The 21,960-nt window shown below is 57.9% G+C and overlaps 1 protein-coding gene across 1 annotated transcript; it reads right to left on the bottom strand.

Annotated features, from left to right (window-relative positions):
• Positions 1-722: 722 nt before the first annotated feature.
• On the bottom strand, positions 723-20,506 carry ADGRG3 (adhesion G protein-coupled receptor G3). The gene is given in 13 exon segments (XM_028502088.2): positions 723-3,797; positions 4,991-5,265; positions 6,380-6,473; positions 6,665-6,945; positions 8,111-8,220; positions 8,362-8,462; positions 8,637-8,676; positions 9,216-9,350; positions 10,060-10,206; positions 11,664-11,808; positions 15,546-15,726; positions 19,875-19,998; positions 20,001-20,506. Coding segments are annotated over 13 exon segments (1,848 nt in total). The 5' UTR covers positions 20,106-20,506; the 3' UTR covers positions 723-3,687.
• Positions 20,507-21,960: the final 1,454 nt, after the last annotated feature.

Raw genomic sequence — 21,960 nt, 5'->3', positions numbered from 1 at the left:
AGCTTTCGGAAGCTGAGGGCCTGTCCTGGGAGGGGAGGCTTCTGGGAAATGTAGTCTTCCACTACCACCCATGTCTGGGCCCAGAAGACCTGGGCTGCATTTCCATAATTTAATTTTTAACAGTGGCGGTGCTTGTCAGCTGGCTCACCACCCTTCCTGAAAGCGTGACAATCAGCTGTTGCAAAGCTGGCTAGTTGTTAAACACGTCCCAGGACACCACTGCCCGTGCCCCAGGCACAGTCAAAGTGGCCTTCATCAGGACAGGCGGGAACCAGTGTGGGCCCTGGAGTGGTGGCCCATCATGGCAGACCGAGCCAGGCTGCCTGAGTCCCGGGTTCTAATCCAGACCGGGCCTCCGATTCAGGACACTGGAAATTTCCCCATTATGTTAGCGGCCCACGAAGTGTTTCATTTTAATAACTTTTAACTTCAGAAGAAAACAATGAATATACTGCCAATGAATACACAATTATGAGCCCGCACTGGATTATAGTCATCTTTGCCCTCATGTAGTTGCAAAATACAGTTTTTGCTGCTTTGTTTTTGGACAAAGGGACCCACAAAAGTCACAGCGTGGCTCTGTGGAGGGTTGGGGGTAAACTGCATTGGAAATAGTTTTCCGACACCACCCTCAGACCATACGTCCTTCTTGGTGATGCCCACTCTCTTGGTGATGCCCACTTTCTCATTACGGTTGACTTAGCTATTTGAGGCCTATATGCCTCCATATAAATTTTAGAACAATTTTTGGAAAGTCTTAAAGAATCATTTGGAGTGTTTATTCAAATCGCATTGTATTCTTTGATTAATTGGTGGAGAACTTAAATCTTTTGATATTGTTATCCATCTGAGAGCTCAGAGCAGGGAGGCCTCCTCATTTCCTGTGTATATGTTATATTGTAATAAAAAGTACTAGGCGTGAAGAAATTGGGGTACAACAGAAAGAACCGGGGAGCCATGGTGGGGGTGGGGGTAGGGGGGACCCGCCCTGCAGCACACTGATGGCCACTGCAGCTTGACAAGGTGAAGGTGACGGCCAGGGAAAAGCTGGGGTCAGCCGCATTCCCGCCGGACTCGGTGACCCGGATGCTGGGCCGCCCTCTCGGCTGGGCCTCCTTTACTCCGTCGTCCGCCCTGTGGGGCAGCCACTGCCACCCCACCTTCACGAGTCCAGTGGGTGGGGAACTGGTCCAATGCAGGCGCAGGGGTAGAATTTGGACCAGGCAGGCTGCCTGCCTCCTGGGTTGCTATGGTGACGGTCCAGTGACCGGGGACCCCTGCTCATTCGTGCTGGGCTTTCGGGTGCACTTTTACCATGGCCCTGCCTGGCCTCAGCATGCGTTCAGCGTGGCACTTGGAGCCGCTTTTGCAGTGACCCCGGCAACAAGGGACCACCCCCTGCCCCTGCCTGGCCCTGGGCGGCAGAGCCATCGCTCCCCACACCTTCTCCCTCTGCACCAGGAAACCCGGCTCACCTGGGCTTGGGGTTCCCTCTGCGCGTGTCTGGGAAACCACGGCCCAGGGGCTCAGGGGGTTGGGGGCGGGGTGATAATCCTTGAACCCGGGGAATGCTCCTGGAGGAGGAGGCATCAGCAACCCTGGGATGCCCCAGCCCTAGCGTCGCCCCAGCTCGCAGACCAGCCTCGTGCAGGTCAGGTCGCTCGGCCTCTCAGGGCCACCGGGCCTCATCATCCCCCAGAGGGCTGCGCCACCCAGCAGAGCTTGGGAAGGAATCAGAAAGGGAGCTTTGACCTTCACACGCCTCCTAGGTCACTGCAGGTTGCAGAGGGTCGTGCTTTACCCAAGGGCTCCCCCTGGTGTTTGTTTAAGCCAAGGAAGGGGGGGGGGGGGTCTTGGGAAGCCAGCTAGCTCCCTGCGGCATCAGGTGACCCGGCACTTGACTTCCGTCACCTCCCTTAACGCTCTCAGGACGAGGCAAGGACTTGATCTCAGTTTGACAGACGGGGAAACTGAGGCTTGGAGCGGTGCAGTGACGTGCCCAGGGTCCCACAGCCCCTGAGCGGCAGAGCGAGGACTTGGGCCCGGGCCAGGTAGACTCTGTTCCTCCTGGGCGCGGGTTGGCAACGCTGAGACTTCGGGGAAGGGAAGCAGAGACCTTCGGCGTGAGAAACATGGGCCTGTGAAGATAAGCCTCCAAAGCCACCGAGTAGAAGGCACAAAACCTAACGATGTGGCTCAACCGAAGTAACGTCCCCTCCCTGGGGTTTCCCTTCTAGTGCGCAGCGGCTTTCCTGCCTTTCGTCTGCTTGCTGGTCCCGTCCACGTGGGGGGTGGGCAGAGTCTGGGGGGTAGCAGACCAACAGCAGGGCTGTGGGGAGGGTCTAATAATAACAACTTGTCACCTGTAGGAGGTACTTGACCTTCTCCAAAGCCCACTGGAGAGGGGGGTGGTCAGGCGGGGGAGGGAGTCCCCTGATGGTTCGTAAATACAGGCTAGGCTGGGAACACGAACCTGAGGGTGGGCGCAGGGAGGGGGGCCAAGGCCAGTGTGCTGCCCCCTGGGTCAGGGTGGGCTTGGGGAGGGGGCTGCCGTCCTTCTGCCTCCGCCCCCTCCCTCTGTGTCAGCTTGCCTGTAGGCCCTCCCTCGCTGTATCGCTCATCGCGGCATCTCTTCCTCTATCTCTGTGATCTCTGTCTCTCTTTTCGTTTCCTACAGAGGAAACCGGCACGTGGGTATGACACAGCAGAGGTCCAGCCGCTGGAGGCGGCGCCCGGCCTGAGACACTCCCCTGGCTCGGGGCCCCGTGGGGCGGGTGCCAAACTCGCACATCCACCTGATTGGCCAGCAGATATTTATTGAGGGCCCCGAACCCGCCAGGGCTGGGCTGAACGGGGGAGCGAGGCCGCCGCAGTGCCTGCTCCATGGGCACTCAGATTCCAAGGGAGGAGTGGCCTCTCTCTCTCTCTCTCCCCCTGCTCAGCCCAGCCCCTCGGCCCCCAGGTCCACATAGCCCTGGACCCCTGGCCCACCATGACAACAGACCAGAGCTCAAGCCACCCACATGGCAGTCCAAATGGGAACAGGAGCCATCCCACCCACTAAGTGGCATCCTCTGAAATTCAGTGTCCCGGACACCTGGAGGGCTGGCAGCTCCCCAAATGGGGAGGCAGACTGAGCTCAGGGCAGGCAAGCTGGGAGGACCAACCCCTCAGACAAACCTCCAGTTCACAACCATCCCAGGGCCTGAGGGGAGGACTCTCCCTAGAGGCAGGGGGAGGGTGGGGAGGGTGAGGGAGGCAGTGACAGTGATGAGAGGGTGCGAGGGAGAGGCTGGGGCTCCTTTGAGGGGCTGGGCCAACGACAAGCGCCTCTGGTTGGACTCAGGCCCTTACTGACGCCAGAAGGTGGGCGATGGCAGAGACAGGCTGCTTTGCTAGGAGGGGGGTGGGGGCGTAGTGGAAGGGGTGAGGGTGTCACTCTGTGCTGGCTGGGTCCCAGGATTATAGGAACTTTGGATGCCTGTGGTCCCAGATTTGAGGACTTTCAGACCAGAGATGAATCTGCATGTGACCTTTGAGGTCACGTGGTCCTACCTGGTCCCACCTGGTCCCCATCCCGCCCCCTTCCACTTTGTCTGATGTGGAAACTGAGGCCCAGAGGGAGGCAGGGAGCCGTCCAAGGTCACAGGTGGGCGGGAGCTGAGTCCAGAGCACAGGGCCGGCCCCCTACTCGTGGGACACGGTGTGGGTCTGCTCGGCTTGGGCAGTGCCAGAAGAGGTCCCGGCGCTCTGCCGCGGCAGGTACAGCACGATGATCCAGCAGAAGATGAAGACACCTGCAGGGAGGAGAGGCGGTGGCTGAGCCCGGGAGGCCGACAGGGGGCCGGGCAGCCTGGCCGGCAGTTGCCCGGAGGAGACAGAGCCCCACTGTCAACGTTCAAGAACTTATGGGAAAATCAGTTTGCACACACTGAAGGCCTCTCATGTTCCCCACGTGCATCATTATCTCAGCTATTGATCATGAAATCTGGGGAGATTCGTGTGGGGTGACCCCAACGGGGCAGATGACTGGGTCTGAGGAGCCGAGGAGGGACTTGCTGGGGTCACAGGTGGAGCCTGGATTTGAACCCAGGCCTGCCTGTCCCCAGTGCTCCCAGCCTCGATGCCACACCGTTTCATGAGGCTCTGGGAGCCAGGCCGGTTTTTGTGGGCGTGCACCTGCTGGGCCCAGGACATGGGGGTCCCCTGCACGAGATGAGACGGTGGACCAAAGCCTCGGGGGGCAGGCTGTGAGGCTTCTCTGAGCCGTGTGCGTAAAAGGGGGGTATGCAGGCCAAACAGGAGAGGTGCATGCTGGGAACCCGGGGCCACCTGCCCCTTTGCTGGGATATCGGGGGAAGGACCCTGTGGGGGCAGGAAGCAGATGTATCAATCATTTCCTCCACTAATCACTTCCTTCCGGCCTCCACAACACCTTGGAGACTCTGTCCATGTCATGGGGCCATCACTTCACATGACCGCAGCCTCCTGGTCAGTGCTGGTTGGACCAGAGATGGACACCTGACTAAGATGGCCCCATCGGACCCTTGATTTTCCTAAGAATGTGGAAGAGACAGAATCAGACCACAGTCACTAGACTTGGAAGGTCATGGCGGGTTGAGGCGACCACCGTGGGCAGCCAGTGGGGGACCATGGGTAGGAACGGGCCAGTGGAGAGAGAAGGATGGAGGCGTTTCCACGGAGAGAAGAAAGTGAGAGGCCACATGTGGCTCCAGAGACGAAAGACGGAGAAAGTATTTGCTTCGGTTTGGGTGGCTTTTCCTGAGCCCGGCGCCAGCTCCCGTGACATCAGCCAGCCTTCCCGCCCTGGGGGTTTCTGGGAGAGCCCTGGGTGTTTAAAACCAGTGCCCTCCATTTGGGCTGGCCCAAGTGGAACCCCGTTTCTCGCAAACCACTCCCTCCCCACCTCCCAGCCCTCCTGGTGCCGACGAGGCAGCCCTCCTCCCCCCCCCCGGGCCGGCAGCCTCACCTTGGAAGGAGTTGAACAGTGCAAAGACGTAGACGGTGGACAGGCCCAGGGGTGTGAGGATGGCCAGCCCCCACGTCATGCCCACCAGGCTGGAGAGGCCCAGCAAGGTGAGGACTCCCTTGCACTTCTGCCGCTTCTCCTTGCCCGCCGTGGTGCCAGGCAGAGTGAAGATCTTCCAGGCCACCAGGCTCAGGACCACGGCGTTGAAGAGGTAGGTGACAAGGAAGTAGCCGTGGACGGTGATGTAGAGAGCAGTTTCGTTGCTGAACCAGCACCTGGTGGAGGTGGGCGGTCCCTGGGACTGGGCTGGGTACCCACTCACCAGCAAGCCCTTGGCAGTCTCCCCGGCCGACCCTCAGGGACCAGGGAGACGCCTTCCTTTCCCCGCCTCCACCCCTCCGTCCCCCGCTCCCCAGGGGAGGGGCTCTTAAGCGGCTCCAGCCTGCCGTCTCTCCAGACCAGCGGGGGCAAAAGGGTCCACTTGGCCCCAACCACATGTTTTGTTTGCACCACGTTATGTCGTACGAAGACTGAATGAATGATCATCCTTTAAAAAGTAGGACCGTTGGCGTAAACATCTTTCTGCTTCTCTCATAAAACCATACGCCTGGCCGCTGCCCATTAGGTGGGTGTGTGACTGCCAGTCGACTGCAGGCCCCACCCAGGCCACCACGTGCACTTTGTTACTACCTACTGGAACCCTGTGACCACCCACCCCCCCTTCAGGGCCCAGGGGACAGGACGAAGGCCCCACCAGTGCCTCTGAAGCACAGAGCCATGGGCCTGGGACAGGCACCTGGGAGAGGCTCAGCTCTGCCCCCTGCCCTCCGCACTGCAGGGGTGAAAGGCGCAAAAGAGCAAGTCTATCAGCCCACCTCACCCCCACCCCATTGTACAGATGAGGAGACTGAGGCCCAGGGGGAGGACGGGCTTGCCCAGTGTCTCAGAACAACTCAGAGGCAGAGCCAGTAGGATCGGGGCTGCTGGGAACGTTGGGCAGGTTATGCCCTGCACAAGGGCGCCTGGCCGAGGGGGCAGGTGGGGGCTGCCATCCAGGTGAGAGCCCAGCACGGCAGGTTAAGGGTTGGATACACGTTAAAACATGTGTCCCAAAATGCCTCCACATGGGCCGGTGGAGGGCCAGGCCAGAGCAAGGCATCCTGCCCCCTGGTCCTGTACCGTCTCCTGCTTCTCGGGACCCCTCGCTCCCTGCATTCCCCACCCCCCAGGCCTCGGTTTCCCCCTGTGGGCCATGAACTAGCTGGATCTGAGGGTCCTTCGCCTTACCCTACTCCGTCTCTCCGCCCAGGGCTCCCGCCTCTCCCCACCTCCCTCGGTATGTGCAGCCAGGGCCCTGACACCACTCCCGCTGCCACCGCCGCCACTCACAGCTCCAGCGTGGACCTGTTCTCCTGGTCTCGGATGGTGTAGCGGCCGTAGCTGCTGGCACTCCCGGTGCCGATGACCATCAGGGCTGGCAGGCCTGGGTGGGAGGAGGAGCCATGGCATTGCTGGGGCTCCTGTGACGTGGCCTCCTCCAAAACCCCCTCTGGCTGCCCATCCTGCAGACCCCGAGCCCGTCTGAGAGACGGAGCCTCCACTCTCCCCTGGGCTGCTCCTCTCCCTGCCCCTTCAGGGCCAACCATCCCCTCTGCCCACCCAGGCGACACCTACCCCAGCCCGCTAGGCTCAGCTTTAGGAAGTAGTGCCCGAAATAGGTGTTAAAGACTCTGATGATGAGCAGGTAGAGGTGGAAGGCTTCCAGGCCCATCCAGGTGAAGACGCAGAGCAGGAAGAAGTGGGAGATGGCCCCCAGGGCCCCGCAGGGGGCAAGGGACAACTTCGGGCCATGATCCAGATTGATGAAGAAGGTGAGGTTCAGGAGGAACAGGCTAACGCTCAGGGCCGCGTGGATCTTGAGAGCATCTTCTGACTCGAACCTCTTGCGACAGAATCTGGGGGCAGAAGGGCCAGTGGGAGGCCACAGCCTCCCTGGGCCTCTCCACCCACCCCCCGTGTCCCACCCCCCGTGTCCCACCCCTGGCCCAGGAGCCCTCTCACGGCGCCTCAGACCCTGCCGGCCTCAGCCCTCCCCTCGGCGCTTCAGCCAAGCTGCACACCTTGTGATTCCCTGAATGCATCCTGCTTTTCCACGCCTCCCACACTTTGCCCTTTCTCTTCCCTCCACTCTCAGCTGTGTTCCCTACTTGGTCTTCAGATCTCTGCTTGGGCCCTTCCTTCTGGGGAGGCTGTCTCTGAACACCCCTTAACCCAGGCTGTCTACCGCCCCTTGGCCCTGGAGCTGGCTCTTGGTTAGCTGGGATCCGAGAGCAGGCACGTGACCTGGCCCGGCCAATCAGGGTGGTCGGTCCCGAGACCACGGTGACCTGTGCGGTCAGTCCCGCAGGGGATCATGGCCCAGGTTAGACCAGTAAAACACGACTCTGGTGTGGGTGGGATAAAGCTGCACAGAATGCACACGCACGCGTGTGAAAAATGGTAACCGGACGAGGCCTGTCTTCTAGGCAGTGACCCGGGACCAAAGTCGGTTTCCTGGTTTTGCTATCATCCTGGAGTTACGTAAAATGTCATCTTGGGGGAAAGCTGGATGGGGAAAGCATGGGACTCAGGGTACTGTTTTCACCACTTCCTGTTAGTCTACAATTATTTCAAAATTGAAAAAAAAAACCTTAAAGACTTTGATTCTGGGACTCGGTGTAGGACAGGACCTGGCTCTTTAGCTAAGACGTAAGAGGCATGCCTGGGGCCCCCTGGACCCCTGGGCGGGGAGAAGCCGCCCCACATGACAAAGCAGAGCACAAAGCTATGAGCAGGGGAGGGACCCCGATTCCTGGGGACGGAGCCGTGGCTCCCGCCACGGCTCGGGTTTTCCGGTTACTCAACCCACGCTTTCCCTATTATGTTTAAGCCAATCTGAGTCTGGCTTCTGCCGCTGTAATGGGAATGGCCCAAATGCATTTCAGCCTCCAAACGCGTGTTACAGATGAGGAAACTAAGGTTTGGAGAGGCTGTCAGTACGATCCTGCACTACCAGGGTGCCTTTGACCCAGCCCCGCCGCTGCCTCTGAGGACAGGAGGGAGCAGGGAGGTGTCACCCACCTCAGGGCAGCGAAGATGATGGTGAAGGCCAGGAAGACCATGGAGGCTCCGCAGCCAACCTGGGAAATTTTTGTGAGGGCCTGCACGGTGACCTTGTCCAAGACTGGCCTCTGTGGGTGATCCCCCCCAGGAGGACCCCATCAGTTGGAGGCCAGGCCCTGGCCCCTGCCAGGGACCGTCCTCCCCGGGACAGGAGTCTGGGCATCTCCAGAGCTGCTAGGATCGGGGGGGGGGGGGGGGTAGGCTGTTACCAGCAGCAGGGCAAAGAAGGTCAGGTGGTCACAGCGGCAGACAGTCCCCTCGGCTCTGACATCTGTGGAGCAGCCCTCGGAAGACCAGTCTCCCGTTGACCCTGGGTGTGGGGGGATTGTAAGGGACGGGAGGGAGGAAAAAAGGAGCAGAAGAGACCAGAGAGGCGGGGAAGGGAAGGGAATGAAGAGGAGGGAAGAGGGGAGGGGCCCTGCACCCCTAAGGGAGCCCATACCCTCCCGCCTGTCCTACCCAGAGCAGGTCCGCCAGGCCCTACCTTTAGTCACATCCCAGAATACGCAGGTGAGGGTCATGTTCTGAAAGCAGAGAATGGGAATCAGGGGGCAGACAGGGCAGGCTGGGAGAGGGGAGAGAGCCACACAGAGGGGAGGCGGGAGGGCAGCGTGCTTCCCTGGTCTCGGCACGCATGTGCATTGGGTAGAGAGCGAGGCCCACCCTGTGGTCACATGGGAACAGCAGCCACACCACGTGATGGCCCTTGGTCAGCACCTGAGGCCGTGGGTGTGGTGACAGGCAGCAGGTGGGAGGGCTGCCTGTCTGCGGGGGGGATACGTGCTTCCGAGGGCGTGCATGTGTGGGCGTGCCGGGCCCAGTGCACACCTCTGTGAGCATGTGAGTGGGAGGGGCCTGGGTGCATGTGAGCGTGTATGCACAGGTGGGCGTGTGTCCCTGGGCACAAGGGTGTGTGTGGCCCTAGTGGCTTCTCCTGGGTGGGTGTGGAGGGTGGGTGTGGAGGGCAGAGTCCTGTGCACGCCTGTTCACGTGCCCCAGGGTGGTCTCCCTCCCGTCTGCCCCTGAGTAACTGCCAGGCCTGGGCGGGGCCGGGGGGACTCACGGGAGGCTGCGGCTGGTGGGAGAAGGTGATCTCCAGAGGCTCCGTCAGCCCGGTGACACGCGTGCGGCCCAGGCTCAGGCCCACCAGGCGGTTGTTCAGCACGCTGCCAGCGTCCTCCAGGCTGAGCCTGGGGCCCTGTGGAGGGAAAGGCGGGGGCCCGGCTGCAGAAGAGGCTTCCTGGGGGCCTCCCGGACCCGGGGCCCTTGCCTGGAGGGCAAAGTCTGAGACCAGGGGAGCAGGAGACCAAGGGGTCACCCCGCCCACCGCTCCCTATGGTCTTTTGCTCAGCCTGGACCAGGGCGGACCCGACAGTCTCCCTCACTGGCCTCCGGGCCTCCTCTGCCCTCTTAACTGGAGGGTGCAGGGCCCGAAGAAGAATCAGCCCACAATTACAGGGTAGTGGGTGCCCATGGGGCAGGGGTGGGGTGAGTACCTGGCCACATAGGCATGCGCATGTCTGCATGCGAGCAGATACACATCTCTGGGGACACACGTGGGGTTCTTGGCAAGGGCGTGGGTACACCTGCTCACACGCATTACATGTGCACCAGGAAGGGGAAAGCATATGCATGTTTGTGCATGCACAGGGACCCACGGGGACAGGGCCCCACTCGGGATACACATACAAGTCCAAGGGCACAGGTGTGTGCGACCAGTCTAAGTCGGAAGTCCACAGGCCCTAGAGATGGGGGTCTGGGATGAGTGTGGGCTGCTTGGGAAACATCCCCAGAGACTCATCCCCTCCGCCGTCCCCATCCTCAGGGAAGACTCCACGGGCGGCAAGTTCAAGCACGGCCTGCTGAGCCTCAGCGCCGTCCTTAGCTGCCATCCAGCTCCTCCTCACCTTGAAGAGGTTCCCCGACCCGATGTCCAGGACAGAGACAGCCAAGCGGACCTGCGACCTGCTGCCCTGCAGGGACGCAAACAGGCTCCTGGGCAGCCGGACTCTGTCAGGGAACATGCGCTTGTCCTCCGGGACCTGCCCCGTGATCTGTAACCACAGACCCAGTGGTTCCTTCCTTACCCGAGGACTCCAGCCCCCAACACGGGTGCTGCCACTCCCCCATGGGGAAGAGAAACTGAGGCACACCGGGGGGAGGGGCAGCACCTGAGGACCTCAGCTCTGAGAGGCAGGCCATCTGGGGGCACAGCCTGAGCTCCATCCTGTCCAGGCCGTGAGCCCAGGACAAGGCCCGGCACCCACAGAGCCTCCGTTTTCCCAGAATGGAGAATGGAGGTAACCAGGGGCCCGAGTGGCCGCCTGCGAGGCTGAAAGTGGGCTGTGAAGAGAGGACACCCGGACGCACTCAATTTGCAGGTGTGGGGGAGAGTGCGGGTGTGGCACACATGTGGCCAGGGTCCTGACACCCCTGTGACCCTATAGGGTATTACGGGGATAGTGCCTGGCTTCCGACTCGGGAATAAGTGGAAAGAATAAGGCCAACGCTAAGAATGCTGGAAATGTTAAGTTACCTTTCACCGGCAAATGCAAAGCCTGTTTTGTTCGTTCTCCGGCCTCACTGTTCCCTGGAGCCAACCCCACCGGGTCCTGCTCGATCCCACCTGGTGCTTCCCCAAGACCAGCCCACGGACAGAGGATCAGGGTAGTGAAGGGTTGGAGCGGAGGACTCTGGCTTTCTCCTTCCCAGTCTGCACACTTGTCAAAAGGACATGTGGTTTCTGGAGCCAGGGCCCACCCCGTACAGAGGGCTTGGCCAATTGGAGTACATGGTAAAGGCCCGAGACGGGCCCTATCCATCCTCCACCTCCCCTTCTCCAGACAGACCCAGAAGTTCCTCCCACCCGCTGCCGGCCCCTCCACGCCCCGCTTCACTCCTGAAGGAGGCTGCCCCCTCGCCGTGCCAAGCATGCCCTGTGAATTATCTCATTTGCCCCAACTGATCATCTTGAACTTGGGCAACATGACCATCACTTTACAGACGGGAAACTGACACTAAGAAAACTTCAGTCATTTGCCCAAGGTCACAATTAGCCGGTAAGGACCAGAGCTGGGATTTGAACCCAGACAAACGTAAATCCAGAGACTGCCCATTCGGCCCTTTGCAGGACCACCAGTATGGCTTCACTTGCGCCCTCCGGTGGAAGAGCTCACGGCAACTCCAGGCTTTGAAGAAGCCACGGGGCTCATTTTACAGATAAGACTCCAGGGATTTCTGCTCTTGGGAGCACCGGAACTCAGCCTTCTCGTGCTCCATTCAGCGACCTTCCAGATGCCTCGCCCTAGACACCTGGATAATCAGTTACCAGGACCCACGCATCCACGCACTCTCTGGCACCCGCTACTAGCCAGGCGGCAGAGCCCTACCGAAAGGGACACGTTTTGATAAGCACCGAGCACAGACCACGCCTCTGTCTCTGAGAATTCTGAAAAATGTGCCCGGGGAAAGCAGGCCAGAGGTGGGGGTGGGGGTGGGGGCAGCTCTTCACCTGAGAGGGGGTCAGAGAGAAGTACAGGTCGCCTGAGATGTTGGTGCTGACGTTCTTGACCACAGCCTTCAGAAAAGGCAAAGACAAGTTCGTTGTCTTCTCCAGGCTCCCCTCCACCAGGTAGTTCTCGTAGTCCAGCCAGTATCTGCAAGAGGCGGGGGGTCAGGAGCCACGTCGGGCTCTGCAGGCTGCGCCGCCCAGTCACCTGGGCCCCAGCCCGGGTGACGGGGGGTAAGAGATCATGGGCGATGATCATCAGGCCCTTGGGATAGGAGGGGGTGACCCAGAATATCACAGGAAGGACCCTGAGGTCACCAAGGAGAAGAGGGGTGGCAGGGGACCAGTCCAAGCTTGTCCCAAGGGATTCCAGACAGAACTTCCTCTGAGTAGTTCATGCGCTTGTCTTTTTGTGGTCAACTCCATATAACATAAAATGGATCATTTTAACCACTTTAAAGTGCCCAATCCAACCCCCCCCCCCCCCCCGCAAAGGAAACCCTTGTGCCCATTAAGCAGTTACTCCCTCCCCTCTGCCCCTAGCCTCTGGCAACCACTGATCTGCTTTCTGTTTCTATAAGCTTGCCTGTTCTGCATATTTCATACCAATGGAATTATATGAAATTATAAATTGTATCTGGGTTTTTTTTCCTGCCTGGCTTCTTTTACTTAGCATAATGTTTTCAAAGTTCATCTATGTTGTAGCATGTAAAAGTATTTCATTCCCTTTTATGGATGAATAATATTCCATTGTATGGATGTAACACATTTTGTTTGCCCATTGATCCACTCATGGACACTTGGGTTATTGCTGGGTTCGGGCTGCTGTGAACAGGGCTGCTATAAACAATCACGCACATACAAGCTTTGCCGTGAAGCCTCGTGTCGCAGTCTTCTGGGTATATGCCTAGGAGGGAAATCGCTGGGCCATGTGGTAGTTCTATGTTTAACTTCTTGAGGCATCCTCAAGCTGTTCTCCACAGCAGCTGCACCATTTTACTTTCCTGCCAGCGATGTCTGTTTCAGTTTCTCTGTATACTTGCCAACAATTGTTTTTCATTATGTTTTTAATTGGTGCCATCCTAATGGGTATAAAGTGGTATCTCACTGTGGTTTTAATGTGCGCTTCCCTAATGTGTAATGAGGTCGAGCCGATTTTTATATGCTTGTCGGTCTTTGTATGTCTTGGGGAGAAACCCTTCCGAGTGTTTTAAACTGTGGGATGATCATTGTGTCGGGTGAGGGAGCGTGCCATCACATTGCTTGAGTGCTAACTGCATACTGGGAATTCAGTCTTGAGAGACTGACATGCAGGGAAACTGGCTTACGGGAACGGAGCTGTTGTGGAAACCACACGGCGCACAAAAGTTAATTGGCATTTATTTTACCGCAGCTCCCTCGCCTCAGCTACAGCGTCGGGCGAGGCGCGCTCATAGCGCTCTCCGTGGTACTGAAACCTAACTGCCGGCCAGGTTTCTTGACCTAAACCTGGGGTCCTTCAGATCTGCTGCCCTGGGGGGAGGACTGAGATAGCAGTGAGAGGGAATCCGGGGAGGGAAGCAGAGACAGCCAGATCAAGGCTGTGGGAAAGAAATAGCGGTGGAGGGCTTGCCAGGGAGACAAAGGGAGGCTTTTATTTTGATATCATCTTGAACGCTCAGTTATCAAGGGGGAAAACCCCCCCAAAAACCACAGGAAAAACATATTGCACCATATAGAGAGTAAGCCATGCAGATATGTGCAAACGTGCTTGGGCAGAGCAGGCGATGAGAACACCATCAAGCCAGAAACAGTGGGGGCAGTTCATCCAAATCCGTTGCCTGAGCTCCTTCGATTGTGTCTAGCTTTTATGTACCTTTGAAAAATCTAAACAAACAAGTATTGTGACGGTCATTGTTACCAAGTAAAATAGTGAATTGTATTTCACTATATAATATAATATATAATAAATACTATATATTATATTATATATATCTTCATGCACTTAATTTTTGGGGGACCTCATAAAACAACCCAATTTACTTTCTCAGAGAAAGATATTGTCATCTGGTTTTCAAGGCACTTTCAAAACTTATTTTAGCTGCAAGATATAACATATTTAAAAAGCCGGAAGCATAGGTATACCGAGGGCTTTTTCATTACAATGCTGACACCCATTTCGGCATCCTTGTCTGACGTTACTACCGCCGCTCCGATCTCTTTTGTTCATACCTGTCTTTCCGCCCGGTGCCTGTTTTTTCCTTCTTGGCAAGTGGCGTGACATTCCACAACTTGTCTTTTACCCTGGAGGGGGTACCTCGACATTCTCAAGGCATCTGAAGGCCCAGGAAGTTCAGCGAGGTGAGGGGCCCCTGAATTCTCGTGGGGGTTATCTCCCATCCCCTCGTTCACCTACGTCCTCATCAGGCACCTTGAGTCCTTGCCCCTGTCTGCTCACTACATCACATCAGCCCGCTGCTGTCAGTGTAGCGGACTAGTGATGCTTCGTAGAACGTCAAGGTCAGTAAGGTCTCTGCGAAGTGTATTATGACAGCAATGGGGAGGGTGGACACAGTCTCAGGGAAACACTGTGGCAGAATACTGTGGGCCGTGCCAAGTGAAAGTAGACAGCTCTGGTAGTCCTGGACAATGGGTGTGGAGAAAAAAGTAGCAGCCATGTAAGAGCCGCGTACCAACCGCCAGGGGCCATGTTGATTTATTCAAGGAAACACATTCACCTGGGACTGTGGCTGCAATTGGACCTTCCACGTGATTAAGTTCAGGACGGTCCACGGTCATTCTCCAAGGCTCACCTGACTTCTGGTGAGTCACGTGATTGGGGTGGGTCTCACCACCTCTGAGCCTTTCAAGTCTCTCCTGGTGGCGTTAATCTCTGCAGGGGTGTGGTTTTGTGTCTGGCTTACTGTCTCGGGAGGAGGCATCCCAGGAACTCCCACCTAGCTCTTCAGTGTGATGCCCTCTCCAAAAGCAACTCAATGGAGAACGCATAGTCTTTTCAACAAATAGTGCCCAAACAATTCGATATCCAGATGCAAAAATAGTAGTAATGACAATATAAAGTTAGACATTTATGTGCACACACACAAAAGAACAAATTCCAAATGCATAACCTAATTGTAAGAGCTAAAAGCATTTACTTGTGGAAGAAAAATGGGGAGAAACTCTTTGTAACCTTGGGCTAGATCAAATTTCTCTGATTTGATATGCTATCAAATACCCATATAAATTTCAATTGAACTTCATCGAAATTAAACGTGCTGATCTTCAAAAGATATCATTAGGAGAATAAAAAGATAAGACATACACTGGGAGAAAATAGTCACAAATCATGTCATCTGACTTTTAAAAACTTGCATATATACCAAGTTCTTCAAACGCAATAAGAAGAAGACAGGCCAATTTTTTTTTTTTTTAAAAAGGGAGGGAAAGATTCGAATGGTTATTTTACCAAAGAAAAGACACAAGTGGCTAAGAAGCATACGAAAGCATGCTCAGCATCATTAGTTCATTGTGAAAAGCAAGTTAATGTCACAGTGAGATCTCGCTTTACACGCGCTGGGTGGCTGTCACCTCAAAGGCCGGTAGCACTGCAAGGATGTGTGGGACCAGGATGTGTGCGACTGCAGCTCTCACCATCTGGGCCTGTGTCTGTCCCTCTGCGACCCCCAGTGCCGAGCTGACACAGGACTGGCTTGTGTCTGCACCCACTGGCTCAGAGGGGTCTCACCAGGTGGGTCGGGGAGAATGTGTCAAACCAGGTGGTGCAAAGACAAGATGGGAGCAGTAGTTTCCGGGGGGTGTGGGGGCTGACAGGTCCACCCCCACCCTCCTCCCCACCCCGGCAGGAACCCCAGATTCCTGCTCCAGCTCAGAGGGCCTGGTTACCTCTGCAGATTTCCCAGATCACAGGATTCGTTGCTCGACGGCTCGCACTTGGTGAAGCACTTGGCGGTGTCCTGAAGATAGAAGCTTCTGTAACGGCCCCTATTGATGAGCCCCAGGCAGGTGTTCCTTGAGTCCTCGCGGCGGGGGCTGGATGCAGGCGCGCCCGTGGAATTCTCCTCACCTGAGGGAGGGAGGCAGAGTGTGAACTGGCTGGGTGGGGAGGGGCGGCCGGGGCTCCAGAGTCCGGTGGTGTGGGCTGGAATTCCAGCTCCGGTCCGGTCCCCCTAACTGTGTACACTTGAGCTGGACTCATGCCTTCCCTGGGCCTCGGGTTCAAGGTGAAAGGAGATACTACTCTCCATCTTGCAGGGCCAGTGGGATGCTTTGGAGAAAGAGTATATGAAGGGCTCGGGCATGGGGCTCTGCAGATGAAAGGTTTGATACGTTAGTGGTAGCACCCTTTACCACCTCCTCCAAGGAGTCTGCCTGGCTTTTTTGCGGTTGTTTTACATCAGACTTTCCAAAGCCCTTGCACCGGGGCCTCATGGTATAACTCTTGGACGTACAGTCTCGGTTTGCCTCGTTCTCCCACGTTCCCATGACAGCCCTCGCATGACCTCCTGGGGTGGGTGGGGAACACTGTAGTCTGAGGCCCCAGGAACACAGTGACATAAGCAAGGTCACCAGCTAGCTGGAGATGGCTCCAGGACTACACACCGGCTTTTGTGACTTCCAGGTCAGTTCCCTTTCACCGGGGATGGGGGGTGGCGAGGAAGCTTTGGGTCGCTGACGAGCTGTGTGACTTCAGGCGAGTTACTGCAGCTCTCTGAGGCTCGGTCTTCCCACCAGCCCAATGGGGCTAATGATGCGTTCCTTGCAAGTCTGGGGGACGATCAGAGGTCATAGCCATAAAGGACATAGCTCACTGCGGCTGCTCAAAGAGCCGGCAGTATTTATTCCAGGAGGTGAGAACTTCCTTGCAAAAAACTATTTGTGTCTTTATGTGTTTACGTTGGGTGAATGAAGGCGTCTCCATACTTATCTATTTCTGAGCAGGAGTAGTACATACAGAGTCTGAATTTAAAAAAATTAAATTCTGTCTAAAGACACAAAAGGAAAAGTAACAGTCCTGCTGGTCCCAAGTTACACTTCGGAGTTCACCAACGGTGACAGCTTATTGCACCACCTTCCCGAGGTTTTCTTTGCACACGTTTGTACGAAATCGTTTACAGACGTACACGGAGGGAATCCCTTCACAACAACCCTTGAAGAGCTTCCGACACCAGCGCGGACCGACGCACGGCCTTCCTTATACATTTGCACACTCTTCCCTTGCACGGGTGTTCAAACGCTTGCTCAACTGGTCCTCTGCTGGTGAACATTTGGAGTTGTTGCTGAACCTTCTGGCTGTTGGACACCGTTGCTTACACCCTGGTCACAGAAGACATTCTTGTCATCGGAATTTCTGTGTCAAAATATGTGCTTTTAAGAATTGCTAGCTATCATTGAATGTCCTTCTGAAAGGGGGGCGGCTCTCACTGACTCCCACGGTGGCCAGGCGTGACTGTCACCCACGCGCTCAGAACCCCAGACGCTGCCAAACATTCGAGTCTTTGCCAGTCTGGGGGTGAACCTGAATTTCGTGTTCATTTAAGGGGGGGGGTTGAGCATCCATTGGTATGTCTGTTTGCGTGAACGGCTTTGTCGAATCCGTTATCCGTGGTGAGGGGGGTCTCAACAGTCTGCACCCTTTCACCTCTGGCAGGCCAGGAGCAACTGGGGGCTACCTTTGGGGGGTGCAGGGCCAGGCTGAGGCAGCCGGGGGACACGGGCCTTTCATTTTCTATACTCTTCTCCAGGGTGTGATATTTCTCTTGAATCCCACACGATATTCCTCTCACAACAACAACAAAAAATAGTTCATTTTAAAGACAAAAATAAAATACATGGTAAAGAGAATGGCAGCTCCAAGTTAGAGTAAATGTGCAGTGAAAAATAACATTTTAGGGTGGGGTTTTATAATGACCAGCTAGAGATCCATGTACCATAAGTAGCTTATGAAGGAACTTTACATTTCTGTTAGGTTATGAAGATACTCACAGTACATCGTTTAACGGAGAAAAACATGTGGTAGATGAGCGTACATATAATTTGATCCACATTTGCCTTTTAAATGAAAAGGGAAGGGAAAGAGAGGAGAAGAGAAAGAAGGAAGAGGGGACGGGGGGCAGGCAGGGAAAGGAAGGGGAGGAGGCGGGGGCAGCTGGAGGGGCGACCGGCCAAGGGGTGTGGACACAGCTTCCCTCCCGGCCGGCGGTCAGCGCTGGTGCTGTCACGTCTGGGAAGCTGTTGACAGGCACCTAGTGCTGAGAAGGTTACCAAATACCGTGTTTGTGATGGTTTCTGGCAGACGCGGGAAGCACGGAGGCCGGACAGGGAGCCCCTGACGCAGGCCAGTGCTCGGAGGGTGCCGCTTCCCCCCTGCAGACCATCCCCACCCTTGCCCAGTCCCCTGTGCCCCAGAGGCTGGCCTCGGAGGGCCACCTCAGTCTAGATTCAGATGGGGGGCAGGCTGGAGGTCAGAGGGTAGGATGCTACTTGCCCCTCCTCCTGCCCCTGCAGCCCCCCCATGGCTCTCTACCAGCGGCCTGCTTCTGTCTCCCGCCCGCACAGCCTCCTCCCTGGCCTGTGTCCCCCTTCGTGGTCCCCCGACCCCTTCCTACACCGTTGTAAAATGCCCCTTTATTAGAGAGCGTCTGCTTCCTGCTGGGCCCCCCTCGTGGCCTGGACCCCTCCGGAGCCCCCGGGTCACTGCCAGACTGTGAGCCCATCGAGGGCAGGGACCACGTGCTGCACCAGCGCAGAGCCTGGCCCCGCAGAGGGCACCACCAGAGCTGAATGAATGAATGAATGAATGAATGGGCAAATGGGTGACTAACCCATAAATACCCACGAAGGAAGGAGTCTGACCCTAGATATAAGTCTCCCAAGGCTCCTCACATTATTCCAAGGCTGGCGCTTTGCCTGAACCAGACAGACCCCCCGCATCGCCGCAGGGTACACCTGGCCACTCGGGGCGGCCTCAGAGGCCCAGGCAGCGGATTCCAGCTTTTGTGAAGGGCCCAGCGTCCTTGGGATGCCCTGAGAGACCATGGGACAGCCAGCCTTGGTTATCAAGGTGATTAATCCATCAAGTATTGCCTGCTGGCCTTCTTGGCACCTCCCCAGCCACCAGAAGGACAGCGCTGTCATTTTTCACCTTTTTTTTTTAAGCCAGGAGCTAAATTTAGCACTTCACTGAGTCTCCCAATATTTGAAAAGAAGAGACTTCTTTGACGCCCAGACCGGTGAGTCCGTGCTCCCAAAGCCACACGGCCCCGTGTGAACAGACACAGGGGGGACAGGCACACGGGCCGCTCACTGAGGAGCTGGCGAGGCGCTGAGACGACAGCAGTGAGCAGGGAGCACGCCCCCCCCCCCCCCGAAGGGATCACTGCAGACATGACGGAGCAGCAAGAGGGTAAATGAGAGCTGGACAGGTGGGCGGGCGCTAGAGCACAGCCAGGACAAGGCCTAGGGTCCTCCATCTGCCCCCCAGAGAACAGCCACACGGCTGTAAGGCCAAGAGCAAAGCAGGCGGGAGAGTCTGGTTCCCGGCCTGGGTGACTGAAGGCCGAGAGGCCCTTGTGGGGACAGGGAGAGGGAGCTGGTGGGTGGTGTGGGCGGTGGAGGGCCCTGCAAACCCTGCCTGGCCTCAGCCTCCGGCGTGGCCCAGCCCCTTCCCCCAGCAGCTCAGAGGCCAGCGGGGGAAGAGCTTGTCCAGAGCACCCCTGGGTCCCTGAGCCAGGCCTGCCAGGGAGACACAGCCCAGGTGGGGGAGTGGGGAGCGCTTTCCACACTCCCTCCCTCTCCAGGGCAGTGTGGGCAAGCAAAGGGGCCAGAGTCTAACATCAAACTCAAGGACAAGCTTAGAGAAGGTGCCCAGACCTTCGGGGTGGGCTCCTGGGAGGGTAGGCTGCAGACACCCCCACTCTTTACAGCCCACGCAGCAAACACAAGGCCCGTGGGCCGAATCTGGCCCTCCACCTTGTTTGATCCGGCCTGGCACCTTGTTTCTACCCAGCGGCAGCGCTGGGCTCCTGGCCCCTAGTTAAGGAGCAGTTACATTTACACAGTCCTAAAACTGCATTCGGCCCTTTGAAGGCAACTGCGAGGCTAGTGGGCCCCTGATGGATATGAGTTTGACACCCCTGCTCCACACCATCCTTGTCCCTGTTACTGGGCTTCCCCGGCTTGGCCGGGGGTGGGGGATGAGGGACCGTTACTCACCTGAGGCCAGGAGCAGGAGGAGCAGGAGGAGCAGGAGGAGCAGGAGGAGCCGGACCCCCGGGGCCCTGGGGGTCCCCATCCTGGCCCAGCCTTGCCCACACTGGCGGGAGCCCGGGGACCACAGCCGTCCTCTGGTCCCAGGATCTGCAGGGCCCTCCTGTACCCACCCTCTGCTGCCACGTCAGAGCTTCCTGTGGCCTCTTTGTAACCCTTCCTGCTCCATGGCGCCATCGGGCGGGTTGTGAAAGGTGCGGGGACTGGGCTGTTCTCCCGCCTCACCCCATCTTGTGGCCCCTGCAGAGGGAGTGGGACTTGGCGGGAGGTGGGGACCCACCCGGGGACGCCGCTCTAGGGCCCCACCCGGAAGGGTGCCGTGGGGCTGGGGCTCTCCAGCCCCAGGGGCCTCTGTACAGTGCGCGGGGGCGGACCTCTGGGCAGTGGCCACGAGCACAGGCTTTGGGGTCAGGCACGCCTCACTCAGACCTTCCTCCCATGAGTGGGGGCCCCTCTGAACCTGCTTCCTCCTCTGGAAAGCAGGCTGCCCTGGGCCACCTCCCAGGGCCGGGTCAGACTGTGAGCAGACGCATTCCACGGGGGGCACGCCGCCCGGCTAGAGGGGTGACGGTGGTGAAGACGTGGATGACGTTCGCGGCCCCTTGCTCACCCCTGTGGTTTGAACAAGGCCAGGCTCGAATCCAGGGGCCCTGTCCCTGTCCTCCCAGGCTGGAGAACGCAAGAGGCAGGATGGGAGGGGGACGGGGCCAGAGTATGAGCTCTGGGGGTCGGGCAGGCCCCGGGCCGACGTCTGTCCTGGCTGGAGGAACTTCCCTGACGTCCGTGGCTCCCAGCCTCTCACGAAGTACGCGAGGAGCCCGTGGGAGGTCGCCTGTGGAACCGCCCCGTCAGTTTGCATGGCCACTATCATCACCATCCTTTCAGGGTGACCGTTTGTGAAATCGTTGCCGCGGCGGCCCAGGCAGGAAGTGGGGGCAGCAAACACTCATGGAGTGCGGCGTGAGCGGAGGGAGGGCCTGGCCGCTTAGAATCCGGCTCCCGCGGCCCCGAGGAAGCCGTGGACAGGGCCAGGGCCCTTGGCAGGGTTCCACCGCCGCTCTGGTCAGGAGCAAAGGGCACCCCTTGCCGAGAAGGTGTATGTCACCCGTGACCCCCTCCAGCTCGCAGAGCCGGAGCGAGACCTGCTCTGCTTCGGGGGCCTAATGCGGACCCACCCAGCCCTGACCGGCCTCTGTTTGCACTTCTTCCCACACAGCGTCTGGACAGTGCTCAGTCCCCTGCTGGGTCGGTCGGGGCCGCAGGAAGGCTGGGGAGGAAATGTCGGGGTCACTCATGGGTGTGGGTGGCAGGCAGGAACCCAGCACGGGCCTCTGCAGGGAAGGCTGAAAGTGACAGGCGGGAACCATGGAGCCTGCCCCTCCTCCCCACCCAGCAGCCCGCCGGCCTCCCCGACCCCCACACCCTGGATGGTGGACAGGCGCTCCGTGAATCGTCAACTGCTAAGCCCACTACTGCAGACCTGACCTGACACCCAGCCCCGAGAGGGAGGCCAGAGTCCCAGAGTGTTCCGCATCCCTGGGAAGACAGGACATGTGGCAACGGAGGGTCAGGGAGGGCCACCTTTTCTAGGCTTTGTGGGCTAACCTGGAGCCATTTGCAGGGCCCTGAGACCCTTGAATCCCATCACAAACAGACTGTAGCTTCCCCGTCAGCCACCTCCCACCCGGCTTGCCTGAGGGACTCCCGGGGGGCCTGTCTCCAGGGGCAGGGCCTCCCGTCCTCTGCACGGACCCCACCCTCCAGCATTCATTCACTCCTCCCGCTGCTCCGACCTGGTCCCCACCCCAAAGGGGTACTTCTAGACACAAAGCTGGTCATGTCCTGGAGGGAACAGTGGCCCATTGTCTGAAGCCCCAGAGCCCAGGGGAGCGCATGATAAAGAGCCACCAAGGTCAAGGACAGCCACAGTGCTGTCAGGTGGCACATCTAGTGCCTGTCACGAGAAATGCAACCCAGGACCCTCCTCTCCACTATCTGAGCTGGCCTTGGAAACAGAAACTAGATGTTCCAG

Source organism: Phyllostomus discolor, chromosome 12 (genome assembly GCF_004126475.2).
Source record: "Phyllostomus discolor isolate MPI-MPIP mPhyDis1 chromosome 12, mPhyDis1.pri.v3, whole genome shotgun sequence".
NCBI classification, from domain to species: Eukaryota; Metazoa; Chordata; class Mammalia; order Chiroptera; family Phyllostomidae; genus Phyllostomus; species Phyllostomus discolor.
Note: the sequence above shows the minus strand (reverse complement) of the source record. Positions and strands in the feature narration are given on the sequence as shown.